General features: G+C 41.4%; 1 protein-coding gene across 6 annotated transcripts in view; it reads left to right on the top strand.

Moving 5' to 3' along the window:
* The window catches only part of LOC147732719 (mitogen-activated protein kinase kinase kinase 5-like), a 1,007,398-nt gene that overhangs the window by 197,944 nt on the left and 786,564 nt on the right, over positions 1–22,890 (top strand). For all 6 annotated transcript variants that reach the window (XM_086957271.1, XM_086957270.1, XM_086957268.1 and 3 more), the window contains 2 exons: positions 3,862–4,032; positions 4,139–4,251. In XM_086957271.1, the coding sequence (XP_086813397.1) occupies positions 3,862–4,032; positions 4,139–4,251 (284 nt within the window). The remainder of the gene's footprint in view (positions 1–3,861; positions 4,033–4,138; positions 4,252–22,890) is intronic.

Here is a 22,890-nt window from a genome sequence, read left to right as displayed (position 1 = left end):
TTAAAGAAGCCAGAAGACCTACTACTAGAGCTTGCTATGCTGCTAAATGGAAAACTATTTGCCATTTACTGCACTAATAATCAAATTCATCCTTTGGATGCTTCCATCCAAAATGTTATAAGTTACCTTCTCCATTTACAGAGATGTAATCTAGCATATTCATCTATACGATTACATCTTGCAGCCATTGCGGCATACCTACAAAACAGACAACATATGCCGTTGTTTATAGTACCAGCAATAGAAGCTTTTATGGAGGGATTAAAAAGAATTATTCATCCTAGGTTACCACCCTCTCCAGTGTGGAACCTAAACATTGTTCTTATCAGGCTCATGGAACCCCCTTTTGAACCTTCACACAAATGTGAACTGCAATTTCTCACATGGAAAACAGCTTTCCTCATTGCTATTACCTCTTAGAAGAGTTAGTGAGATTCAAGCTTTCACTATACAAGAACCATTCTTACAATTACACCGTAACAAAGTGGTTCTAAGGACTAATCCTAAATTCTTTCCTAAAGTAATTACTCCTTTTCATCTAAACCAATCTGTAGAGTTACCAGTGTTTTTTTCAAAACCCAGGCTCTGTATCAGAGAGAGCTCTACACACACTAGATGTCAAAAGAGCTCTTCTCTATTACATTGATAGGACAAAATCCTTTCGCAAAACAAAGCAACTATTTGTAGCTTTCTCTCCACCACATAAAGGCAACCCCATTTCTAAATCGGCAATTGCAAGGTGGATTGTTAAATGTATACAGCTATGCTATCACAAGGCAAAACGCACATTAACCGCTCCTCCTAGAGCGCACTCCATACTCAAACCAGGAGCCTCCATGGCTTTCTTAGGGAATATTCCCCTAGAAGACCTCTGCAAGGCAGCAACATGGTCTACATCACACACCTTCACTAAACACTAGTGTGTTGATGTGCAAGCCAAGCAGCTAGCTTCAGTAGGCCAAGCGGTCCTGAAAACTCTCTTTCAAACTACTGCAACAGATACAGGTGACCACCGCTAGGGGAGAAACTGCTGCACAATTGATGCAAAGTGTAGAATATGCAGCTCATATGCCTCGAACGGGAAATGCTACTTACCAGTATGCATCTGTTCTTGCCATGTAGAGCTGCAGATTTCTACACGCCCTCCCCGGGACCTGTTTCAGTTTTATCTTAATTAGATATACACGTATGGACATCCCTTCTTTCTCTCTACTAACTCCATCACTTCCCATCATGGCGAAAAACAATCTAAGGATGGAGCCGATGCCCATTCGCACTATCGTCCAAGGGAGGAGTCGCCTATCTCTTGACTACAAAGACTTCTTCCAAGACGACAACAACATGCAATCATCCGAGCCCAACACCAGGTGGCGATCTGAAGCTAAGTGTAGAAATCTGCAGCTCTACATGCCAAGAACAGATGCATACTGGTAAGTAGCATTTTCCTCCTACCCGCTTAGTGAGCCTTTTGCCTATAACTGGATGAACAATTACAGAACTAATGACAGGTGCTGCAGGCATTGGATCTTGCGGTCTAGCTGGACCAGCAAGCACAGTACATGAAATATACGGAGTAAGACGCCTATATAAGATGACAAGAACATTGTACAAAGTACAAGTTTGTACCAAATTCAAATGACCTAAATCTGGATATGGGGGTATAACATGCTGGCTATATGGCGTATGGCCCCTTCATTACTAAGGGGGCCAATTCAACCAGTCCCAGGCACATGGGAAAGGGTGCCATTGAACTAAGTAGTGCTTCCAGGTGGTAAGAGGAATTTCAACAAGTGAATTTAGGTGCTATCCAACAGGTGCCTGGGGTGTTGTGTATTCATGAAAAGTATTATCATTAGCATCACAAGCCAGAAATGTGACCCAGGAATAAAATACGTCAAAGCAGAACGCTGCTTGTAATTGTAATTTCTATTTATAGAGCGCATTTTCACCAACGGTCTCTAAGCTCTGTGAGAGTATTCTGCTTTGGTCGTGGTGGGAGAGGGGTAGGTTACCGTGTGCCCCATGCTTCATGGAAGAGTACGGTATTGAGTTTTTTTCTGGACGGAAGTAAAGAGCATTCCTTTAGTATGTTGTCTGGCAGCTTGTTCCAGATTTGCGGGATGATGGTGGAGAAAGCTCTTCCTCCGGGGGAGGACAGACTGGAGCGGGGGCAGACCAGCCAGCTGGCCTCTGAAGAGCGGAGTGTTCTGCTTGGGATGTAGTTAGCTAGGCTGTTTTTGATGTAGCTGGGGGCCTGGACAAAGATGGCTGCTTCAGCTTCTACAAAAATCACTGGAGCCCCTGCTGCGGGGGCTCCATGTTGTGTTAAATGTTGAATTACCGCTGGGCGGCAGTTAACAGAAATAGTTTGCGCCATAACTAATTTGCAATAGATTCAAAGTGTAGCAAAAACAGGGTTTAAACCTTCTAATATTCAAGCTTGAAAAACCAACAACTGAAGACCAATCCCTGACACCACAGATGTCTCTGATAAAAGGTGCCTGGGTATTGTGGATAAGCACAAGCTCTGCTCAGGGTTTTCCGCAAGTATGGATTCTGCTCAGGATTAAAACTATGCTCGGGATCATTGACCATCGGCAAGTAAGGACTGAGTATGAGCAAGAGTCTGACTAACTATAGTGCCTCACTTGCTCTCCTAACATATCAGTGAAAAAAGTGAATTGGCACCCCAGATCACAACACTCTCGATCCTCTCGGGGTTAGCGGTAACGGGACACACCCTTTCGCTCTCACTCGTACTTGTCCACAATAAAATTAAAAAAGACAAAAGGAAGTTTAGAATATTTATTCATACCATTGTGTCCTAAAATGCAATATTCGTGCCACAATTAGAAAACAAATGCATGCTAATAATGCTGTTCGCATGGTCAGTGAACCATATATTTAGTAAAAGCCCTGTCATGTTATAAGACAGAATATCCTAAACCCCCCCCTTTTCTACTGAAGCTAGATGCTTATATATCGAAGATATCTGGGATTAGGGACGGACCCAGTACCTTAGCATACACAGATGGATGTTCTACATCTCAGCTGACATAGCATTCTTCTTTCAGAACCGTTGCCCAGTGTATCTACTTAAATTCTTGTGCTCGGTTATATGACATTCTCGTGTTATGTCTAGGTGCTAGGGCCTGACCAGAGAGAATAGCAAGGGACATTGTTGTTGATCTGAACTGTAGTGTTCAGTCTTAATCCCAGGAAAAGAACAGAATACAAAATTGTATGCAGGTTCTTTGTGAAATTACATTTTGGCACAAAAGCAAGTGTGTTTATATAGTAAAGCGTGCAAAAGAAAATGTGGCCTGCAACATAAAAAATTAGGGTAACATAGGGAAAACAGCAATGGGCCATACAGGAAATGCATGGCACTTGCTCTACTAGGAGCTCACTACATAAACATTCTCTATTCCGTCCTTTACTGGGAACTTGCAGTGCAGTACATTTGTGTCCTACTATTTCCTGTAGTGGGGGCTCACCACATAATTTTAATTATTCCTTCCATAAGAAACCGCTCACCACACACTATCATTCTATTGGTTTCAATAGAGGGTAATCAAGATGAATGTTTTTCAGCTGCTACAGAAGAGGACTCTTTACTAACTGTTGCTGCGGTGATGCCAGTGACCACGATGGCTTCTTTTTGTATATGTATGCGGGTAATCTTGCATAAGTATCTCCTTCCAACTCTTGTGTGCTGTTTTCTTTTCTGCAAGGGCTTGTGGTCTCCCAGCACTCTTACTGCTTCCTGTTGCAGTCATATAATAAGTGTGTATATAAAATTTAAATTTTCTCACCTCCAGTTCTGGAAGATGACTGTGACTAGTATTTGTCTCTCTGCAGGCGTAACCGACCTGGTGACCGCGAGAAGGCGCTGGCTGTTATCCTGCCGGTTGTGGAAGGTGAGGAAGGTACAGCCCCTGACCTATATTGCATGTGCGGTCGTATCTACAAGGATATGTTCATTAGCTCGGGCTTCAAGGACCTAGAAGTGAGAGACCGTGCTACATTCTGGTAAGGCCAGTCCTCTGATCACTTCCCTATCCTGTCCCCATAGTCCATCCTCGGATAACCCATGTGGTAGCTCTCCTCTGTCTGATCCATATTTGTGATTTACTAGGTATGGAAAAGCTTTTGCTGCTGAACCAACGCTTCACTCCGGTATCAACCTTGCAGTCCTCCTCATGGCGTGTGGACATAAGTTTGAAAGTTCAACAGAGCTGCAGGTGATTGGTCAGTATCTGTCATGTCTAAAACAGATTCTGTGACTGTTGAGCGGTGTGAGGGCGTGACAGGTGTAGGGGGGTTGGTGTGGCAGATGGAAGAGGGGATGTGTGGCAAGTCATCAATGGTATTGCAGTTTGTTGACAGTGTAGACGATCAGATGGAGGAGGAATCCCCAGGATGCACTAGCTGGTTTAAAACTCTGCTGACCAAGTAAAGGCTGCATGGTACATTTGATATATGAGTAACGGATAACCAGTCTCAGCTATACAACTTCACAAAAGGTTATGAAGACTTCACTGTGACCCAAGTCGATGATACTTCTGTTATCAACCTTAAAATATGAATGCCTTTGTCAATTTGCACACCACAGTCAACTGCAAATTAATTAACTGAATATGCTGCCTTTAAGGCAATTATATTTGCTACAGACCTAGTAAATAAGCAAGCCTTCTTAATCCTTATTGCAGGTGTTCTTGTGAATCAAGAATGTATTAGTAGGGGTGGAGATAAGCACTGTAAAAAATTGTTCCAGGAGTATTTTCAGCAGTGTCGGAAGCATAACAAATAATAAATACCCCCAACCACTCTGGAAATCTCTAATACCAAAGAGAATGTCACACGGCTCTGTTATGCCCGGGAAGAAAGACTGCCATTTCACATGCACATGTATCTTAAGTTGCTGCTTTTATTACGCACTGACGTTTGACACACATTTGCTTGCATGACAGTGCAGGATTAGTTTCTCTGAAACCATATTGCTTACATTAACACTTTGGAAGTACACTATCTGATAGAGACATCTAGCTGCAAATTCATTACCTTAGAATTGTTCCCAGGCGTCAGACTGGATCTGGGAATTATTCACAGCAGTACTTCTGTGTATCGGGAGAGCGTGTCGAGCGACTCCGTGGTGATGTCAGGCACCAAATGTGACGTGTACAGAGTCCATATAAGCCCTCCCCTGATGCGCTGACGTCAGTTTCTTCTTTTTCGCGCTTCAATGTGGTTCTGGTAGCAGTACCTCTGGCCGTTTATCGGCCTACTTCGATTTCTCGTCGATAGAACAGTGTGCCTTTTCTACCTATATTACTTCAGGCTTCAAGCCTTGTGGATCCTTTGGTTGGCAAATGTCGGCCACAGACCCTTACTCTATTTGTATGTGGTGCCTGGGAGTACACTGCAATGCAGACAAATGCGACTCCTGCTGTCAACTGCGTCCAAAGGCACTGAGGGAACATCTGCTGGAGCTCCTGCCAATGCAGCTGTTTAAGCCTTCCAAGTTCTCCTTTCGTTCTTTGTCTCCCTCTCGCTCTGTGGCCTGCTTGTGGATCTGTTTGTGGACGTCATTCTATATAGTCGTCCCAAGGTTAGTCTGAGTGCCGGCGAAGATGCTGCCTCTTCTGAATTCCCTGTCTGAAGTCTCTTTCCCCGAGTCGTTTCTCGAGCCTCCTCACCTTCCCTGGAGACGGGGTAGTTATACCCTCCGATTTGATTATCAAATCAGTTTTGGCATTGGTACACAGATCTTTGGCGTTCACACCTTTGGTGCCTGTGCCTAATCAGATGACGCTGTTGGCAGCGCCAATTGACACCACCCAACTTTATTCTACTGATGATGCTTCAGCGCCACTTCGCCACTTGGAGTCGGGCACAGCATCGGTAATGCCATCTGACTTGGACACCCTGCCTCTGCTCTCTGCCGTGCCCCTCTGGTTTTTCCTCCAGAGGAACATGGTATGGAAGGTGATGGTGCACAGTAGGGTTTCCCCGCACCCCATGGCTGACACTATCTAGTCTCCCCTGGCTCTTTGCATTTAGTGAAGCCCGTAGCTTATAGACCCCTCTGGCCTCCTTTCCTCCTGGCCTTGCCTCGGTGGCGAGCTCCTCATTAGAGGACATGCTCAAGCATGCGTCTTTGGTGTTGGATTTATCTCTTCCATCTGTGGAGTTGGCTACTGATCCCCTCATTGAGCTATTACATCCGGGCAAAACATCAGTGGAGGACGCGCTCCCTTATAGTGCCGCTCTATACAATATTTTTTGTGGGCTTGGGCTACACCTAAAGCAAGGGCCCCGGTGAATCAGTCAATTAAGCATAGATACCCTCCTGCCCCAGGTGATCCGGATGGGGACAAACCGGCACCCTTCTCTCAGTTTCTTTGTACAAGCTGTTTCTGCCTCCGTAGACCCTGAATCTCTTCCACATGTCCCTCCAGTGAGAGATTCTAAGAAACTGGACACTTGTAGCAGACATATTTGTTCCTCCACCGGTTCTGCTCCACATTCTATCAATACATCTTGCGTACTTGGAAGCTTTACCCATTCGCTGTGGGACTCCTTGGCATATCTGCTGCCCTCCTTTATCCTATGACATCGGGAAGACCATGTCCAGTTAATTTGAGATGGGCAACAGGTAGCTCAATGGCTCATTTGTTGTTTTATGGAAACCACTGATTCGGTGGGTTAGGCCATGGCTTCCTCTGTGGCGCGACGGTATTGAGAAAGTCAGAGTGGAGCAGAATCATAACTCTAACGTTCGCTTCCATGGTCTACATACAAGGGTTGTACGGGGAGCTGCCCAATGTTTTGTTCACATCTGTGCCATTCCGGGTAGGGTGCTTATTATCTTTCTTTCAAGTCCCCTTTATATCTACGGGTCGCACCTGATTGGGTGTTCCTTCCCTTTGCAGGTGCTTTTCTGATTATGATACTGTCAATTAAAGGATGTGGATCCCACAATTAGGGACGTATATTGTTTTCTGGTCTATGTATGCCTGTTCATTCAGGCTTCTTTCTGCAAGCTAATTTCTTCACCAGATCTTGTTCTTTATTGGGTATTTTGCTTTCATGGTGTGGATGCTCCTTGTTCTGCAGGGATCATCTTCTGTAGGCCTTTTTGAGATCTGCTCTACTACTAGGAATCCCTTCTAGGTACTTTGGTTGTGTACCTCTGAAATGTAATCGTTGTGCAGTTGCCTTCGGCCAGTTCCTAACACAACATCAGAGGGGTTGTTTCTCATCCCATAGCACCTGTCTTTTCTACTAGGCGTCTTTTCTTCCTTGTAAATGTAAATGTACATGAATTTATATAGCGCAAATCACCACTGGTTTCTAAGCGCTTGCTTAGGGAACCCGTCCTGGTATTCCCCTGTGAGATAACCCCGGCAGGGTAACCGCAAGGTGAAAGCTAGGCATCCTGCCACGAGGGGCCGTTGTGGAGATTAAGCAAGCTATTGCCCAGAGTCGCAGAGTGTGAACCCGTGAATCGAGCAGGCACCGGAGCGAGAATTGTCGAGTCCATGGACATTTTAGGACTCAAGACCCCGCCAAGCCGGGAATTGAACCCTGGTCCCGGGCTGACCTCTGCTTCCAGGTCTGCCTCCTCTAACCAGTGAGCCACACTTCTCCACTTCTCTATCTTAGCAGGAGCTGTGCACTGGGTTGCATACTCCTTGCCCTCGGCTGATTTTCCACTGTGGCCTGCGATGATGTTTGGTCTATTACTGGTGAGTTTGCACTTCATATTTCTCCTCTCACTATACAGTGCCAGGATGACTTCCTGCCAGTGATCCTTCTGGGTCCTTATTGGACTATAACTAGGCCTGTACCTTAAGCTTCACTATTTTTAATCGGCTTCACCAGTGGAGAGGGTGTTATTGCTGTCACTTTCTGAAATATTTTGTACCCTTATATTCCATTCTTATTAATATTTGTTAATTTTCCTTCTGGAACTTGCTCCCTTCAGCATTATGGTTCCACCTCTCAAAGGACTGTTTTTTCTCACTCGGTACAATCTTTCTGTGTGGTAGATCGCGGCTGCATTACCCATGAGGGTCTTGAGCACAGGGGAATTCTGCTTCCTTTAGCACCCTTCTTTTTTCTAAAGGTTCTCTTCTTTTTCATGGGATGTGATATTGATTCTCACCTCTAAGTTCGGTATGCCATTTCCTCTTTATTTTTGCAAAATCTTTCTACTTCAGGCACATATTCCTCTCTTTTTCAGCTCTTCCTTGCCACCTCTGTGTCTTTTCCCCTTTTTGCTATGCGGTATACTGAAGCCTAGGCTATGTATGGCTCCTGTCTCCAAATGAGACATTCTTTGCAGGCTTGATATCTCTGTCTGTTGGGTGACTGTGATTGTGTCGACCTTCCATGTGTTGTTCTTCATTTCGACTACCTTTTTATAGTCCACGTTGTGCTCTTTCACATCATAGCAAGAGTTTCACACCTGTTGTTTTCTGGCTATTTTCTGTCACCTGTCTGAGGGTTTCCTTGTCAGTCAGTTGTGTTTTTGGCTTTAGTGAACTCTGCAGTTGTCTCAACTTCGGTCTATCGCCGATGTATGCTGTTCTGTTTGCTCTTTCATAGATTCTCCTTTTGTTAGGTGTTCTTCGTTCCTACTCTGGTCACTATCCCCACTTGCTGCAGGAGGTTCTGATTCTTTTACCCTACGGGGAAGGTATGCTTTTAGTGTATTCTGATATAATGTATCCATCTATGGTTATAAGTTTATATGTAATATATGTTTATATTTTTATATGATGGGCATGCTTCGATTTAAATGCACTGAGTAATTAGGTGTCTGTGCCTGGATTTTTTACCAAGAAAGATTTTGGGAGTTTGCATGACATATTTATATCTCCATGCTCCTCCCTACCCCGTCAAACAATGCGCGCACGCAAAGCCTTTTGAATCACAGATTTTTTTTAATGTGTTGGGCCTCACTCTACCTCGGAGTGCTGCATTTCAGCTGTTTGACCTGCCTTTATCTTGATATTTTCCTTGTGGATGCATATGTATATATATATTTATATTGCCTACTGACGGTCGCCAGTAGGTAGTTCTAGTTAGGAGGTAGTTTCCATAGGAAGAGCGTGTTTTCATTTGTCAATAACTTAGGCGTAGGTTGACGAATCCTGGTGAAAGTTTCAAAACGAGTCTGGCGCTCACTTCAGCTGCTGTCTTCAAAGTTTCGGGCTGGTCCGTGAAGCGGTCCAAGAAAGTGGGAGGGGGGGGGGGTGTCCCAAAATGTGTTTTCCCCATGTTAATATTCATAGGAACTTTAGACACAGCTCCAGCCCAAACTGCTAAACGGAATTACACGAAATTAGGCAGAAATGTGGCTGTTGGTCCAAAAGGCGCCTTTTTTATTAATTGGCGTAAATCCGGTCAGTAGTTGTGGAGAAATTTAAAGAAATATATCCTGTGAGCAAGAAGTCGGCTGACTTCGAAACGCGTAGGGTAATATTCCTTGTGCCTGAATAAACCCTTCTGCACACTATTGGGGCTTCGACTCTGGTTCTTTCTTTGCGAGAAGATTTCCAGGAGGTGACTGATATATATGTATATAGAGAGGTATGTACGTGTGTGTATATATATATTACCTACTGGCGGTCGCCAGTAGGTATATATAGTTAGGATTTTTTTCCTATGGGATTTTTGAAAATTCTATGTCGAATAACTTTGGCGTTTGTGAACGGAATTGGCTGAAATTTTCAGGAAAATGGAACATTTTGTTTCTGAGCGGCCCCTGAAAATTTGGGGGGGTTTCGTCAAGGGGGGGCCGAGAAAAAAGGGGGGGTCCCAAAACGCGTTTTTCCCATGCATTTTTCCATAGGGCGGTTGGACTCACTTTTAGCTCGAACAGCTGAATGGATTTACACGAAACTTGGCAAAATTGTAGATATTGTTTGCCCGACGTGCCTTTGCTATGTCTCAATATATGTGCTCCAGTGGATTTTCTTAAATTAACGTTCAAAAAAATATATATATCTGTAACAGCTGCCCGGTTAGCGCCCCGGTTCGCGTTCCTGACGCGTAACGGAACTTCGCGAAGCTGATTGGCTCTCCGGTGTCTGTCAACATTCTAAACAGTCCGGAGCGGCCGCCATCTTGTCTCTCGGTAGGATCGAGAGACAAGAGGTGGAGAAAAACGAAGGGGGAAATGAAGGAAAGGGGGCAAGGTAGACCCCTCCTGACCCCCTAGGATTGATGAGGGGGATATTAAAGTGCCCCGTGGGGCGAAAAATATAAAAAAAACATTTTTGCGATTTTTCGCGGTAGAGGCGCTTCCCGGTACGCGAACCGGGCAGCTAACCGGCAGCGTAACGGGAGTCTGAGGAGAAGCTGATTGGCTGTCAACATTGTAAACAGTCCGGAGCGACCGCCATCTTGTCTCTCGGTAGGAATGAGAGACAAGTGGTGGAAAAAACAAAGGGGGAAATGAAGGAAAGGGGGCAAGGTAGACCCCTCCTGACCCCCTAGGATTGATGAGGGGGCTATTAAAGTGCCCTGCGGGGCAAAAAATAAAAAAATTCGATTTTTCGCGGTAAAGACGCTACCCGGTACGCGAACCGGGCAGCTAACCGGCAGCGTAACGGGAGTCCGTCATCTTATGTTTTTGGAGCGTCCGGTTCGCGTACCGGGTTGCGTAACAAGGGGAAAACCAAGAGAAACATTAAAATAATATTTAAGTGAATAGATTTCCACCAAACTTGGCAAAATTGTAGGGACTGTTTGTTTGATGTGCCTTTGCTAGGTCTCTAGATATGTGCTCGTGTGGTTTTTGTCTAATTAAGGTTAAAAAAAATATATATATCTGTAAGCGTGCTCCGGCGCCCTTACGTTATGGGTTTTGTTTGCGCTGTAGAGCCGATACGTCACGGTTATGCGACGCGTCATGAGGCGTCTCACGTGGCTACGTGGTACGTCACGTAATAAAGAATATATTTTACAGCTATAGATATTAGCTTTTAAAAAACCAATGAAATTCACTGAAAAAACCATAGGTTAGAGACCATATATAGTTAGCTGGATATTTCATTGATATAAAACCAATGAAATTCCATATATAGTTAGTTGCACTAACTATATATTTCGCGCATTCGCAATCCAATGCTGATGATGTCACATATTACATCATTCATGACATGGTCAGTGACATCACTGATGACATCACTGATGACATCTCATTTGACATCAATGATCACACCACTGATGATATACTTCATGTGATAATACAATGCACCTCCTTACACTCTAATATAACCTCTGTTACACCTAGTGTTTAATACAGAGTATCATTTTTGAAACCATTGACACACGAATACCAGTTACTACATACGCACTCACTGATTCCTACGTCTACACACATATTCACTCATTCACCCATACAATCAATCGTACATACAGTCACTCATTATTACAACACTATCATATGCACTCATACACCTAGGCAGACACTCACACACTGCCACTCATCCATGGAGTTACTCACACACCTAGTCAGTCCTGTAAAGAATCAATCACACTTTGATTTCTTTATCTATACAGTTAAACACAGAACAGCTTACATTTTCACAGATATACTAACACATACTTACTCACTTATACAAACAAATCCTTCATCCATACTCTTATACATCCACTCATTCTTCAATATGTAAAACATATTTAAACTTTTAAAAAACACAGACGCTGGATGATGTCATCAGTGATGTCATTTGAGATGTCATCAGTGATGTCATCAGTGATGTCACTGACCATGTCATGAATGATGTAATATGTGACATCATCGGCATTGGATTGCGAATGCGCGAAATATATAGTTAGTGCAACTAACTATATATGGAATTTCATTGGTTTTATATCAATGAAATATCCAGCTAACTATATATGGTCTCTAACCTATGGTTTTTTCAGTGAAAATATATATATTAATACTATATATATATATATATATATATATATATATATATATATGTGTATATATATATATGTATATCCGACTGGCGATAGCCAGTAGGTATATATAGTTAGGATTAGCTACTATAGGAAATCCGCAACATTCTATTGGGAATAACTTTGGCGCCGGTTGAGGAATTTGCGTGTCATTTTCCAAAATTTTGGCCAGCTCCGCTCCGCTCCTTCCCTGAAAGTTTCAGGGGGATTCGTGAAGTGGGGGCCTAGAAAAAAGGGGGGTGCCAAAACGTGTTTTCCCCATGTTAATTTCCATAGGACGGTCTGACAAGTCTACAGCCCGAACCACTGAACGGATTAACGCCAAACTTTGCAAAATTGTAGGGACTGGTACGCAGATGTGTCTTTGCTATGTTTGGTGAAAATTGCTCCAGTGGTTTTTATGAAAATTAACTTCAAAAATACATATATATTTGGGTGGAGCCTAACCACACATCTGATCTGATTGGCTGTCAGCACTTCATCCAAGAAGTGTTGGCAGCCATCTTGGGACCAATATACATGATAGCACCTCATTAAAAAGCATTGTAGTTAATAGAGGGTTTTAGAACTTTAGTTACATTATAAAACATTTGTTGATGGTACAATACTCATTTTAGGAATTGTGGTGTGTTATAAGGTGATTTTACCATGTGAAAAAGCCTTCTGCTGTGATATAATGAATCATGTTTGAAAGAAAACTATTATCTCATGCTTTTCCCACAGTTGTTTGGAAGGGGATCTATAAGCTAAACTGAAAGCATATTTTCTGTAAATTCACATTATCTTTCTCAGTCATGTGAGAATGAAGTCTGACATTCTCAGTAAAACATGTACATCCAACTCGGACAGAGACTGTCAGTTGATTCCTTTGTGTTCTACTGCAGCCTCCTAGAGTGTTCTAAAGAACAACTAGAGCGCTAACAGTCCTACTTATTACAAAGGTATAGCACACCTGAAGCCATCTTGATTGGAATAAAGTGGTAACTCTTAAAACATTTAATTTAAAAAGGAACAAAATGAGGGGGTATATTTTGCCATAGAAAGTATTATTAGTGCTGCAGAAAGAAAAATTAGGGCACATTTTGAGCGACTTCTCAAATCCTCTTCTATTTCATTAAACAATTCTGACATGCAGTCTCCCAAGATGGCTACCAGAGACAAAAGAGCCCAAATATCACCCAGATGTAGCCCAAGTATAGCCCAATGACAGAATGTCCCAGAGTGTTCTAAAGAACAACTAGAGTGTTAACAGTCTTACTTATGACAAAAGTATGGCACACCAGAAGCCATCTTGATTCGAATGAAGTGGTAAGTCTGAAAACAGTTAATTTAAAAAGGAATAGAAAGTATGATTAGTGCTTCAGAAAGAAAAATTAGGGCACATTTTGAGTGACCTCTCAAATCCTCTTCTATTTCATTAAAAACATTCTGACATGCAGACTGAAACATGCACTTTGAATACCAGCAGCAGACTTCCCTGGTGAGCAGTAGCTTTACTACAGTGATCTAATGAGCAACTAGAGTGCTAACATTCAGAATTCATGGCAAATGTGTGACACATCTGAATGCCTTCTTGATGGAACCAAAGTAAACAAGCATTGAAAATGCAATAGATCTCGCCTTCGTTTAAGTTGAAGCCATTCTGTTTGTAATGAGGTGGCTTTTTAGCTTTGCTTTTATTAGTGTTTTTTAAACTCCTGTAAATAACATGCATATGTATGCTTATATGTATATGTATGCATGCATTTATATTTGTATTTATATAGATATACAGAATATATATGTTTATATATGTATGTATATATATACACATACATATATATAAATGCATATATATGCATATATATATGTGTATATGTGTGCGTGTAGAGAGAGGTAGAGAGGTAGAGGTGTAGCGGTAGAGAGGTAGCGGTAGAGAGGTAGAGGTGTAGCGGTAGAGAGGTAGCGGTAGAGAGGTAGAGACTAGTAGAGAGACTAGTAGAGAGGTAGAGAGTAGTGATTGAGTAGTAGAGAGTGAGTAGTAGAAAGCAGTAGAGAGTAGCAGAGAGTGAGTAGTAGAGTGAATAGTAGAGTGAGTAGTAGAGAGAGTAGTAGATAGTAGAGAATAAGTAGTAGAGTGAGTAGTAGAGTGAGTAGTAGAGTGAGTAGTAGAGTGTAGTAGAGAGTAGTAGAGAGTAGTAGAGAGTAGTAGAGAGTAGTAGAGAGTAGTAGAGAGTAGGTAGTAGGGAGTGAGTAGTAGGGAGTGAGTAGTAGGGAGTGAGTAGTAGGGAGTGAGTAGTAGGGAGTGAGTATTAGGGAGTGAGTAGTAGGGAGTGAGTAGTAGAGAGTAGTAGAATAGTAGAGAGTGAGTATTAGAGAGTAGTGGAGTAGGAGAGAGTAAGTAGTAGAGAGTAGTGGAGAATATTCCAAAGTTTGGCACAGCACCACTTGCACAATAAGTCCAATCATATCACTTAGAGTCCTTATTGAAGCGCTGAATCTTGGTGTATATTCAAATGCTTTTATTTTCCTTAAGTTTATGTACCACAGCCAGCCGAAACGTTTCGTTCTGTACAACAGAACTTCTTCAGGGCGTTCTTATTTCCTTCAAGTTATGTCGGTATCCTGTTGTCATATAACTAGATATTTCTTCCAAATGTTAGACGAGACGTAAGTACATTCTTATTCAAAGTGACTAGGTATCAATTTTACCCACACAATTCGGGCAGACTTGAGTAATTTATAGCATCCTCAAAGTGAGTCTTTCAAAAATTCCAAAGTATAGGACATGATAATCCAAATCCAAATGTTTCTCAAGAAAAGTCATTTTCAATCGTTCGGAATATCGGTGTTTGGGCAGATATGACCCAGGGAATTAGTTCCCCCTCTGCAAACGCGCCAGTGGCCTGCGTTGCAGAGAGGTGTAAAAAGGGGCATAGCCTCATTACACCTTTGTGCAATGCAGCCCCCTGGCGCATACTGGAGGTTCCAGGTGGGCTAGTTGGCCCCCAGGGACCCCTAGTATGCAAGGGGAATTGGTTCCCCCTCTTCAAACATGCAAGGGGGCTGCGTTGCAGAGAGGTGTAAAAAAGGGTGTGGCCTCATTACACCTCTCTGCAATGCAGCCCCCTGGCGCACACTGGAGGCTCCTTGTGGGCTAGTTGGCCCCCAGGGACCCCCAGTATGCAAGGGGAATTAGTTCCCCCTCTGCAAACGTGGCAGGGAGCTGCGTTGCAGAGAGGTGTAAAAAGGGGCGTGGCTTCATTACACCTCTCTGCAATGCAGTCCCCTGGCGCATACTGGAGATTCCTGGTGGGCTTTCAGGTCTTATATAGTTAGGAATTAGCATTAAAAAAACCTTGCAAATTCACTGAAAAAACCATAGGTTTCAGGCCTTATATAGTTAGGAATTAGCATTTAAAAAACCTTGCAAATTCACTGAAAAAACCATAGGTTTCAGGCCTTATATAGTTAGGAATTAGCATTTGAAAAACCTTTGAAATTCACTGAAAAACCATAGGTTTCAGGCCTTATATAGTTAGGAATTAGCATTTCAAAAACCTTTAAAATTCACTAAAAAAACTATACGTTTTAGGGGTGTTATAGTTAGCTGGACATTTCACTCATACAAAACCATTGAAATTGCTCCTATATAGTTAGTTGTACTAACTATATTTTGCGCACCCGCAATCCACTGCTGATGATGTCACATATTACATCATTCATGACAAGGTCAGTGACATCACTGATGACATCTCAAATTACATCACTGATGACATCACTGATGACATCATCCACGTGACAATCACATACACCTTTTCATACACTAGTAAAATCTTTCATCACTCTTTGTAAAATACGGAGTATGATATTTGAATCCATTGTTGCAGCAATACAAGTATCTAAAAACCCACTCAGTGATTCATAGATGTATACACACATCTAATCAGTTACATGTAGATTCACTCATACATGCTGTCAATGAACAGTAGAACACTATCAAAAATACTTATACACCTAAATCGACATTACACACCAGCACACATCCTATTCACATATGAAGTTATCCTACTCACTTATGCAAACAATGGATCATACTTACATATTTACTTAGCTACACACGTATACAAACACAACTTCATCTATTCATTTAGATAGTAAGTCATACTTAGTGAATTATAAAATCATTATTACAAGTATAAAGTTATCCATACAGTCACTCACACAATCATTGAGTCTTATGTATACTTATTTATATACAACTGACACATACACTGCCTTTTATTTTTCTAGTTTGTTGGACATGTACCATTGAGAAATATATTTGCTCACCACACCCATTAAGATATTCACTCACCCAAACAACTGTTAGAACATGTAGTTTTAACTTCATATATCTAGTGAATCAACTATTCACACATCTTTGGGCAGTCACACACCCCCCACTGAACCACACACACATTCACTCTCCCATACAAATACTCAGTTGACTAATCGATAACTAATACAGACTTTCACATAGCTAGTAACCAACTGGAGTACCTGTTTACACAACAACTGACAAAGGGATAGAGATATTCAAACAGTTTAGTCACTATCCACTATATTTAGTAAACAGTCAATTACACTGCTACTAAATCCTCCATCCAAATATTTATTTATATATATCCACTCATTCTTCAATGCATATTGCTATATATATAATGCATATTCAAATAAAGAAGCAAACCAAATTCACTGGATGATGTCATCAGTGATGTCATTTGAGATGTCATCAGTGATGTCACTGACCATGTCATAAATGATCTAATATGTGACATCATCAGCAGTGCATTGCGGGTGAGAGCGAAATATAGTTAGTCCAACTAACTATATAGGAGCAATTTCAATGGTTTTGTATGAGTAAAATGTCCAGCAAACTATAACACCCCTAAAACTTTTTTTGAGTGAATTTCAAAGTTTTTTTTAAAGCTAATTCCTAACTATATAAGGCCTGAAACCTATGTTTTTTCAGTGAATTTCAAAGGTTTTTTAAATGCTAATTATTAACTATATAAGGCCTGAAATATATGGTATTTTTAAGTGAATTTGCAAAGTTTTTTAAATGCTAATTCCTAACTATATAAGGCCTGAAACCTATGGTTTTTTAACACCTTCGCTGCTACAGGAATTTTCCTGCTGTGCTGCCCTTTTCTGAACAGGGTGTGGTCGTGACGGAACCATTCCGTCATCAGCACAGCTCAACCGTGGCTGATGACGGAGTGGTTCCTTCACCAGCATCGAAGGGGTTAAGTGAAATTCACTGGGACCCCCTGAGAAGGGCTAGTGGGTTGGGGGGTCTCTACCCTGCCCCCTTTTCGTATTTTCCACTCTTGTTTTGGGCTCTCTTGTGCCTCAGTTCTCCTGAGAAACAAGATGGTGGCCAACTCTTCCTGGTTTCGGACAGTTTGGAATGTTGACAGTCGACTGCCAGCCAATCAGGATCGCGCTCGCGCACGTAAGTGTACGCGTACGGTGCGCGGACCCATAAGCTCTTATAGATATATATGTGTTTTTGAACCTAATTTTCATAAAAAGCACTGGAGCAATTTTCACCAAACATAGCTTAGGCACATCTGCGTACCAGTCCCTACAATTTTGCAAAGATTTACGTTATTCCGTTCAGCAGTTCGGGCTGTAGACTTTTCAGACCGTCCTATGGAAATTAATATGGGGAAAACACGTTTTGGGACCCCCCTTTTTTCTCAGCTCCAGCTTCACGAATCCCCCCGAAACTTTCAGGGAAGGAGTGGAGCGCAGCGAGACCATTTTAAGGAAAATTACAGGCAGATCTCTAAATCGGCGCCAAAGTTATTCCCAATAGAATGTTCGGAATTTCCTATGGTAGCCAATCCTAACTATATATACATATATACCTACTGGCTATCGCCAGTAGGATGGATATATATATATATATATATATATATATATATATATATATATATATATAGAAAAAAACATAGGTTATAGACCATATATAGTTAGGGATTAGCATTTACAAAACCTTATTTTACTCGCACAAAACCATTGAAATTCGCATATATAGTTAGTTGCACTAACTATATATCGCGCACCCGCAATCCACTGCTGATGATGTCACATATTACATCCTTCATGACATGGTCAGTGGCATCACTGATGACATCATCCAGTGACTGTATGTTTCTGTAAAGTCAAAATATGTCTTACATATTGAAGAATGAGTGGATGTATAAGTGTCTGGATGAAGGATTTAGTAGGTGCATGACTGACTGTATGAGAGAGTGATTAAATGTGTCTCACTGAGAGCAGGGGCTAGTGACTAAACTGTCTTTATTTGTGCATCATTATATCTGTTGTTCTGTAAACTGCTGCATGTGTTGATCAGTAGCTATATGATTACCTATATGGGTTATTGATTGGTTGCCCAAGTATTTGTATGGGAGCGTGAGTGTGTGTGTGGGTGGCTGGGAGGTGTGTAACTCTGTGCATAGATGTGTGAACAGTTGATTCACTAGATGTATGGGTTCAAAACTGCATGTGGTAACAGCTGTATGGGTGGTTGACTGTGTGCATGAGTGTATTGGTGAGTGAATGGATATCTCAGTGCTACATGTCAAAGTAAGTACATATGTAAAACACAGTACATGTGAGAGTTGACATATATAAATTACTGTGTATAAGAGCCAGTGAATGTGTGAGTGGCTGCATGGATCATTGAAAACTTTTATCAGTGATTGTATAAGAGAGTAAATATGTGTTAGAATATGTTTGAATAAGTAAGGTGTGTATAACTGTATAGTTGAGGAAATGGAGGTGTGATTTATTCTTTGCATGACTGACTAGGTGTATGAGTAACTCCATGGATGAGTAACAATCTGTGAGTGTCTGTTTACACTGAGTGTATCTAAGGTTATATTAGAGTCTGAAGAGGTTCATAGTATTATCACATGAATGATGTCATCAGTGATGTTGTCAGTGATGTCATTTGAGTTGTCATCAGTGATGTCATCAGTGATGTCACTGACCATGTCATGAATGATGTAATATGTGACATCATCAGCAGTGGATTGCGGGTGCGCGATATATAGTTAGTGCAACTAACTATATATGCGAATTTCAATGGTTTTGTGTGAGTAAAATAAGGTTTTGTAAATGCTAATCCCTAACTATATATGGTCTATAACCTATGGTTTTTTCAGTGAATATTCAAGGTTTTGTAAATGCTAATTCCTAACTATATATGGTCTATAACCTATGGTTTTTTCAGTGAATTTTCAAGGTTTTTTAAATGCTAATTCCTAACTATATATGGTCTATAACCTATGGTTTTTTCAGTGAATTTCAATGGTTTTTGAATAGCAAATATCAAAAGCTGTAAAATGTATTCTTCTTTTAAAGGACAAATATATTTTCTATCTTTTTAATATAATTTTTTTATGCATCTGCCAAACCCTGACCTCTTAATAGTGCACTGTGGTGGAAATGATTTTGGCACTTTGACTGGGGTTGGTCTGGAAATGCTTTTAAAGGACACCTTTCATCAATTGATGACACTTTTTCCCCAAACTGCCTTGGTATATTCCAATATATGCCAAAGACAGAAATGGAACTGGTCCAACCAATTTTGTCCACAATTTGAGAAAGCACGGAAACATGTGAATAAATCTGTTTCTGCTTACATGAGAGACTTTAGAATGGGTTTAATATACAACAATAACTTGCGTTACAACATGCAAGACATCTACAGAGGAGATGGTGTGCACTTCTCCGATGAGGGGAATAGAATATTCCTCCTGAATTTAAAACTGTGCATTGAAACCTACTTGTAGGTACCTAAATTAGCCACAGAACCCAATAGCTCTTTTCAGAGATACCCTACCTCTGATCATTCAAAACGTTTTTCTTTTTCTAACTTTTTTCACTATTTTTCACCAAAGTACGCTCCCCGGTTCGCTTACCGGTGCGCGTACCGGGCGCTCCCCACGCAAATATTTTTTTTTCATTTTTTTTTTGCCTATATGAGCGTCCTAAGCCCCCCTCAGAAAGCCTAGAGGGTCAGGAAGTGTCTTCCCTGCCCCCTTCTACCCATTCCGAACATTGTTTGCCCTCCATCTTGTGTCTCAATTCTACCGAAACACAAAATGGAGGACTCCCGTAACGCTGCCGGTACGCGTACCGGGGCGCGCACCGGTGAGCGCTCGCTAAAAAAAGGTGGGAAAGTAATTTACAGAAAAACCACTGGAGACACTTTCATCAAATATAGAATAGGCCCTACTACATAGCAGCCCCTACCATTTACCCAAATTTGATGGAATTCCATTGAAAAAATTATGCTGTAGGCCTGACTAAATATCCTGAGGTATATTACATGACAAAAACACATATGAAGTGTTAGAATTGACAACCAATTAAAATGTTACTTTCATTTTCTACTATTATTTCAAGACATTTGATTGGTTAAGTACCTGAATATATATAAAGAAAGAGAGAGAAACACAGCCATTTTGACTACTACTTCCTGAAGTACATTTCAAGAGCATTTTCACTGGCAACTTTAACTTCTTTTTCAAAGGTAAGATATAATTTAAAACAATTGAAAGAAGAACTATGTTATGCACTTTAAATTAATTTAGGAAAACGTTTTCAGATAGTTACATACTGTCCCTCTATAAGAGTTAGTCATTGAGAAAGACTTAATTATTTAAATTATTGATTGAGTTAGGCTTCTGTGGTATAATTATGAATTTACTTAGGCTTCATCACAGGCACTTTTTAATAGTTCTACTTCCTGCCTGAAACCATGCACTGCCCAAAGATAACTTCACTGTTAAAAACTCACAAGTACCTGTCTGAACTTAAACCCAACAGTGCCCTATCTTCACTGATATATTTATTTTTTATGCAATTTACAGCAAGAAAATGGAAGCACAGCAAAAAGAAAATACAATTTCATTTCAAATTAAGATTGAAAACAATCCTAACAAAGAAAAAGAAGAAGTAGACTTTATGGATTAAACACTAGACCAAGAATTATTAAAATGTGCTGAAGAATGTGATTCTTGGAATGAAAAGGAGGACATACCTGATGATTTAATGTTACACATTCTCTTAGATTTTGAAAAATCAGAACAATAAATTAAAATTTTAAAAGTTAAAATTGTTTGAGACGTTATTCTTTTTAAAATGAAAATTATTAAATGGTACCCAAAAAGATAAAATATAAAGTGAGACTTAAAATATACTGTGCAACTTTTTTGTGTTACATAGTAAGTTTGCTCATAGTTACTTCCTTTCTCCCACTATATTATCTCCAATGTGTATTTAACATCTCTTTATCATCTCCTGCCTCCATGTTCTTTCTGCTTTCCTGACAGACTATGCTATGAATTCCATATACCACAATAACTTTTGAAACAACATGCAAGATATCTACAAAGGAGACGGTGTATATTTATTTTTAGACTCTGCATTGGTACCTACATGTTGGTACTTAAATAAAAAAAACAAAAAAAATACAATAAAAAGAACAATCAATAAACATACAATATTTGAAAATTCTTTCATTCTTTTTTCCCTATATTACGCTCCCCGGACCGCTTCCCGGTGCGCGTACCGGGCGCTCCCCCGCAAAAAAAATGATAATAAAAATAATTTTTTTTTGCCCCGCGGGGCCCTTTTAAAGCCCCCTCATCAAACCTAGGGGGTCAGGGAGGATTTACTCTGCCCCCTTATGCTCATTTCCCCCTTTGTTTTTGCCACCTCTTGTGTCTCGATCCTACCGAGACACAAGATGGCGGCCGCTCCGGACTGTTTAGAATGTTCACAGTCATCGGAGAGCCAATCCGCTTCTCCTCGCGAAGTTCCGTTACGCGTCAGGTACGCGAACCGGGGCGCTAACCGGGACGCTGTCACAGATGTATATATTTTTTTGAATGTTAATTTCTAAAAATCCACTGGAGCACATATCTTGAGACCTAGCAAAGGCACATCGGGCTACCAGTCCCTACAATGTTGTCAAGTTTCATGGAAATCCATTCAGCCGTTCGAGCTAAAAGTGAGTCCAACCGCCCTATGGAAAACTCAATGTTAAAAACACGTTTTGGGACCCCCCTTTTTTCTCGGCCCCCGCTTGACGAAACCCCCCCAAACTCAGGGGACGCTCAGAAACAAAATGTGCCATTTTCCAGAAAATTTCAGCCAATTCCGACCATCAACGCCAAAGTTATTCAACATAGAATTTTCAGAAATCCCTATTCAAAAAAATCCTAACTATATATACATACTGGCGACCGCCAGTAGGTAAATATTTATATATATATATACAGCCCGCCTCATATGCAGCAGAAAAGCAGGGTGCAGAACGGCAGTCTGGAGCTTTTTTCCACTTGGGACACACTGAGCTTTATTGTCGAAGGAGAGTGCATCCATTAGGATTGAACTTAGCATTGGCACTACGACACCCAGGAGGCTGTTCGCGGCCACGCCCTTGACAGGGCAGGTGTGGGAGATTTAAATTGAGCAGCAACTCCTTCGAACTCGCTAAGCCACAGAAGAAGAGAGCGTGCTAGGCTCTCGAAACGCGTCTGGCATTTTGCCAAGTAATTGAACTGAAAGGCTTTTTCTGTCTGTTGCTGCACTGGCATGCTGTATTAAAACGAGTGTTTCAACTAAACTTCCGTGTGGCCAGTCTACTTTGGGCTCCTGGACTTGTGTTGGATGTATGCGGCCAGCCTCGGTCGCGGACTTGAACCAACGTGTATCACGGCTCCCGTGGCACTCACTAAGGTGCCTTATGCAGGGAGCGGAAGGGGCTCTAGCGCGATCCAGGTTAGCGCTACAGCCCGCCTCATATGCAGCAGAAAAGCAGGGTGCAGAACGGCAGTCTGGAGCTTTTTTCCACTTGGG

This window comes from Lissotriton vulgaris, chromosome 2_1 (genome assembly GCF_964263255.1).
Source record: "Lissotriton vulgaris chromosome 2_1, aLisVul1.2, whole genome shotgun sequence".
Classification (NCBI taxonomy): Eukaryota; Metazoa; Chordata; class Amphibia; order Caudata; family Salamandridae; genus Lissotriton; species Lissotriton vulgaris.
Note: the sequence above shows the minus strand (reverse complement) of the source record. Positions and strands in the feature narration are given on the sequence as shown.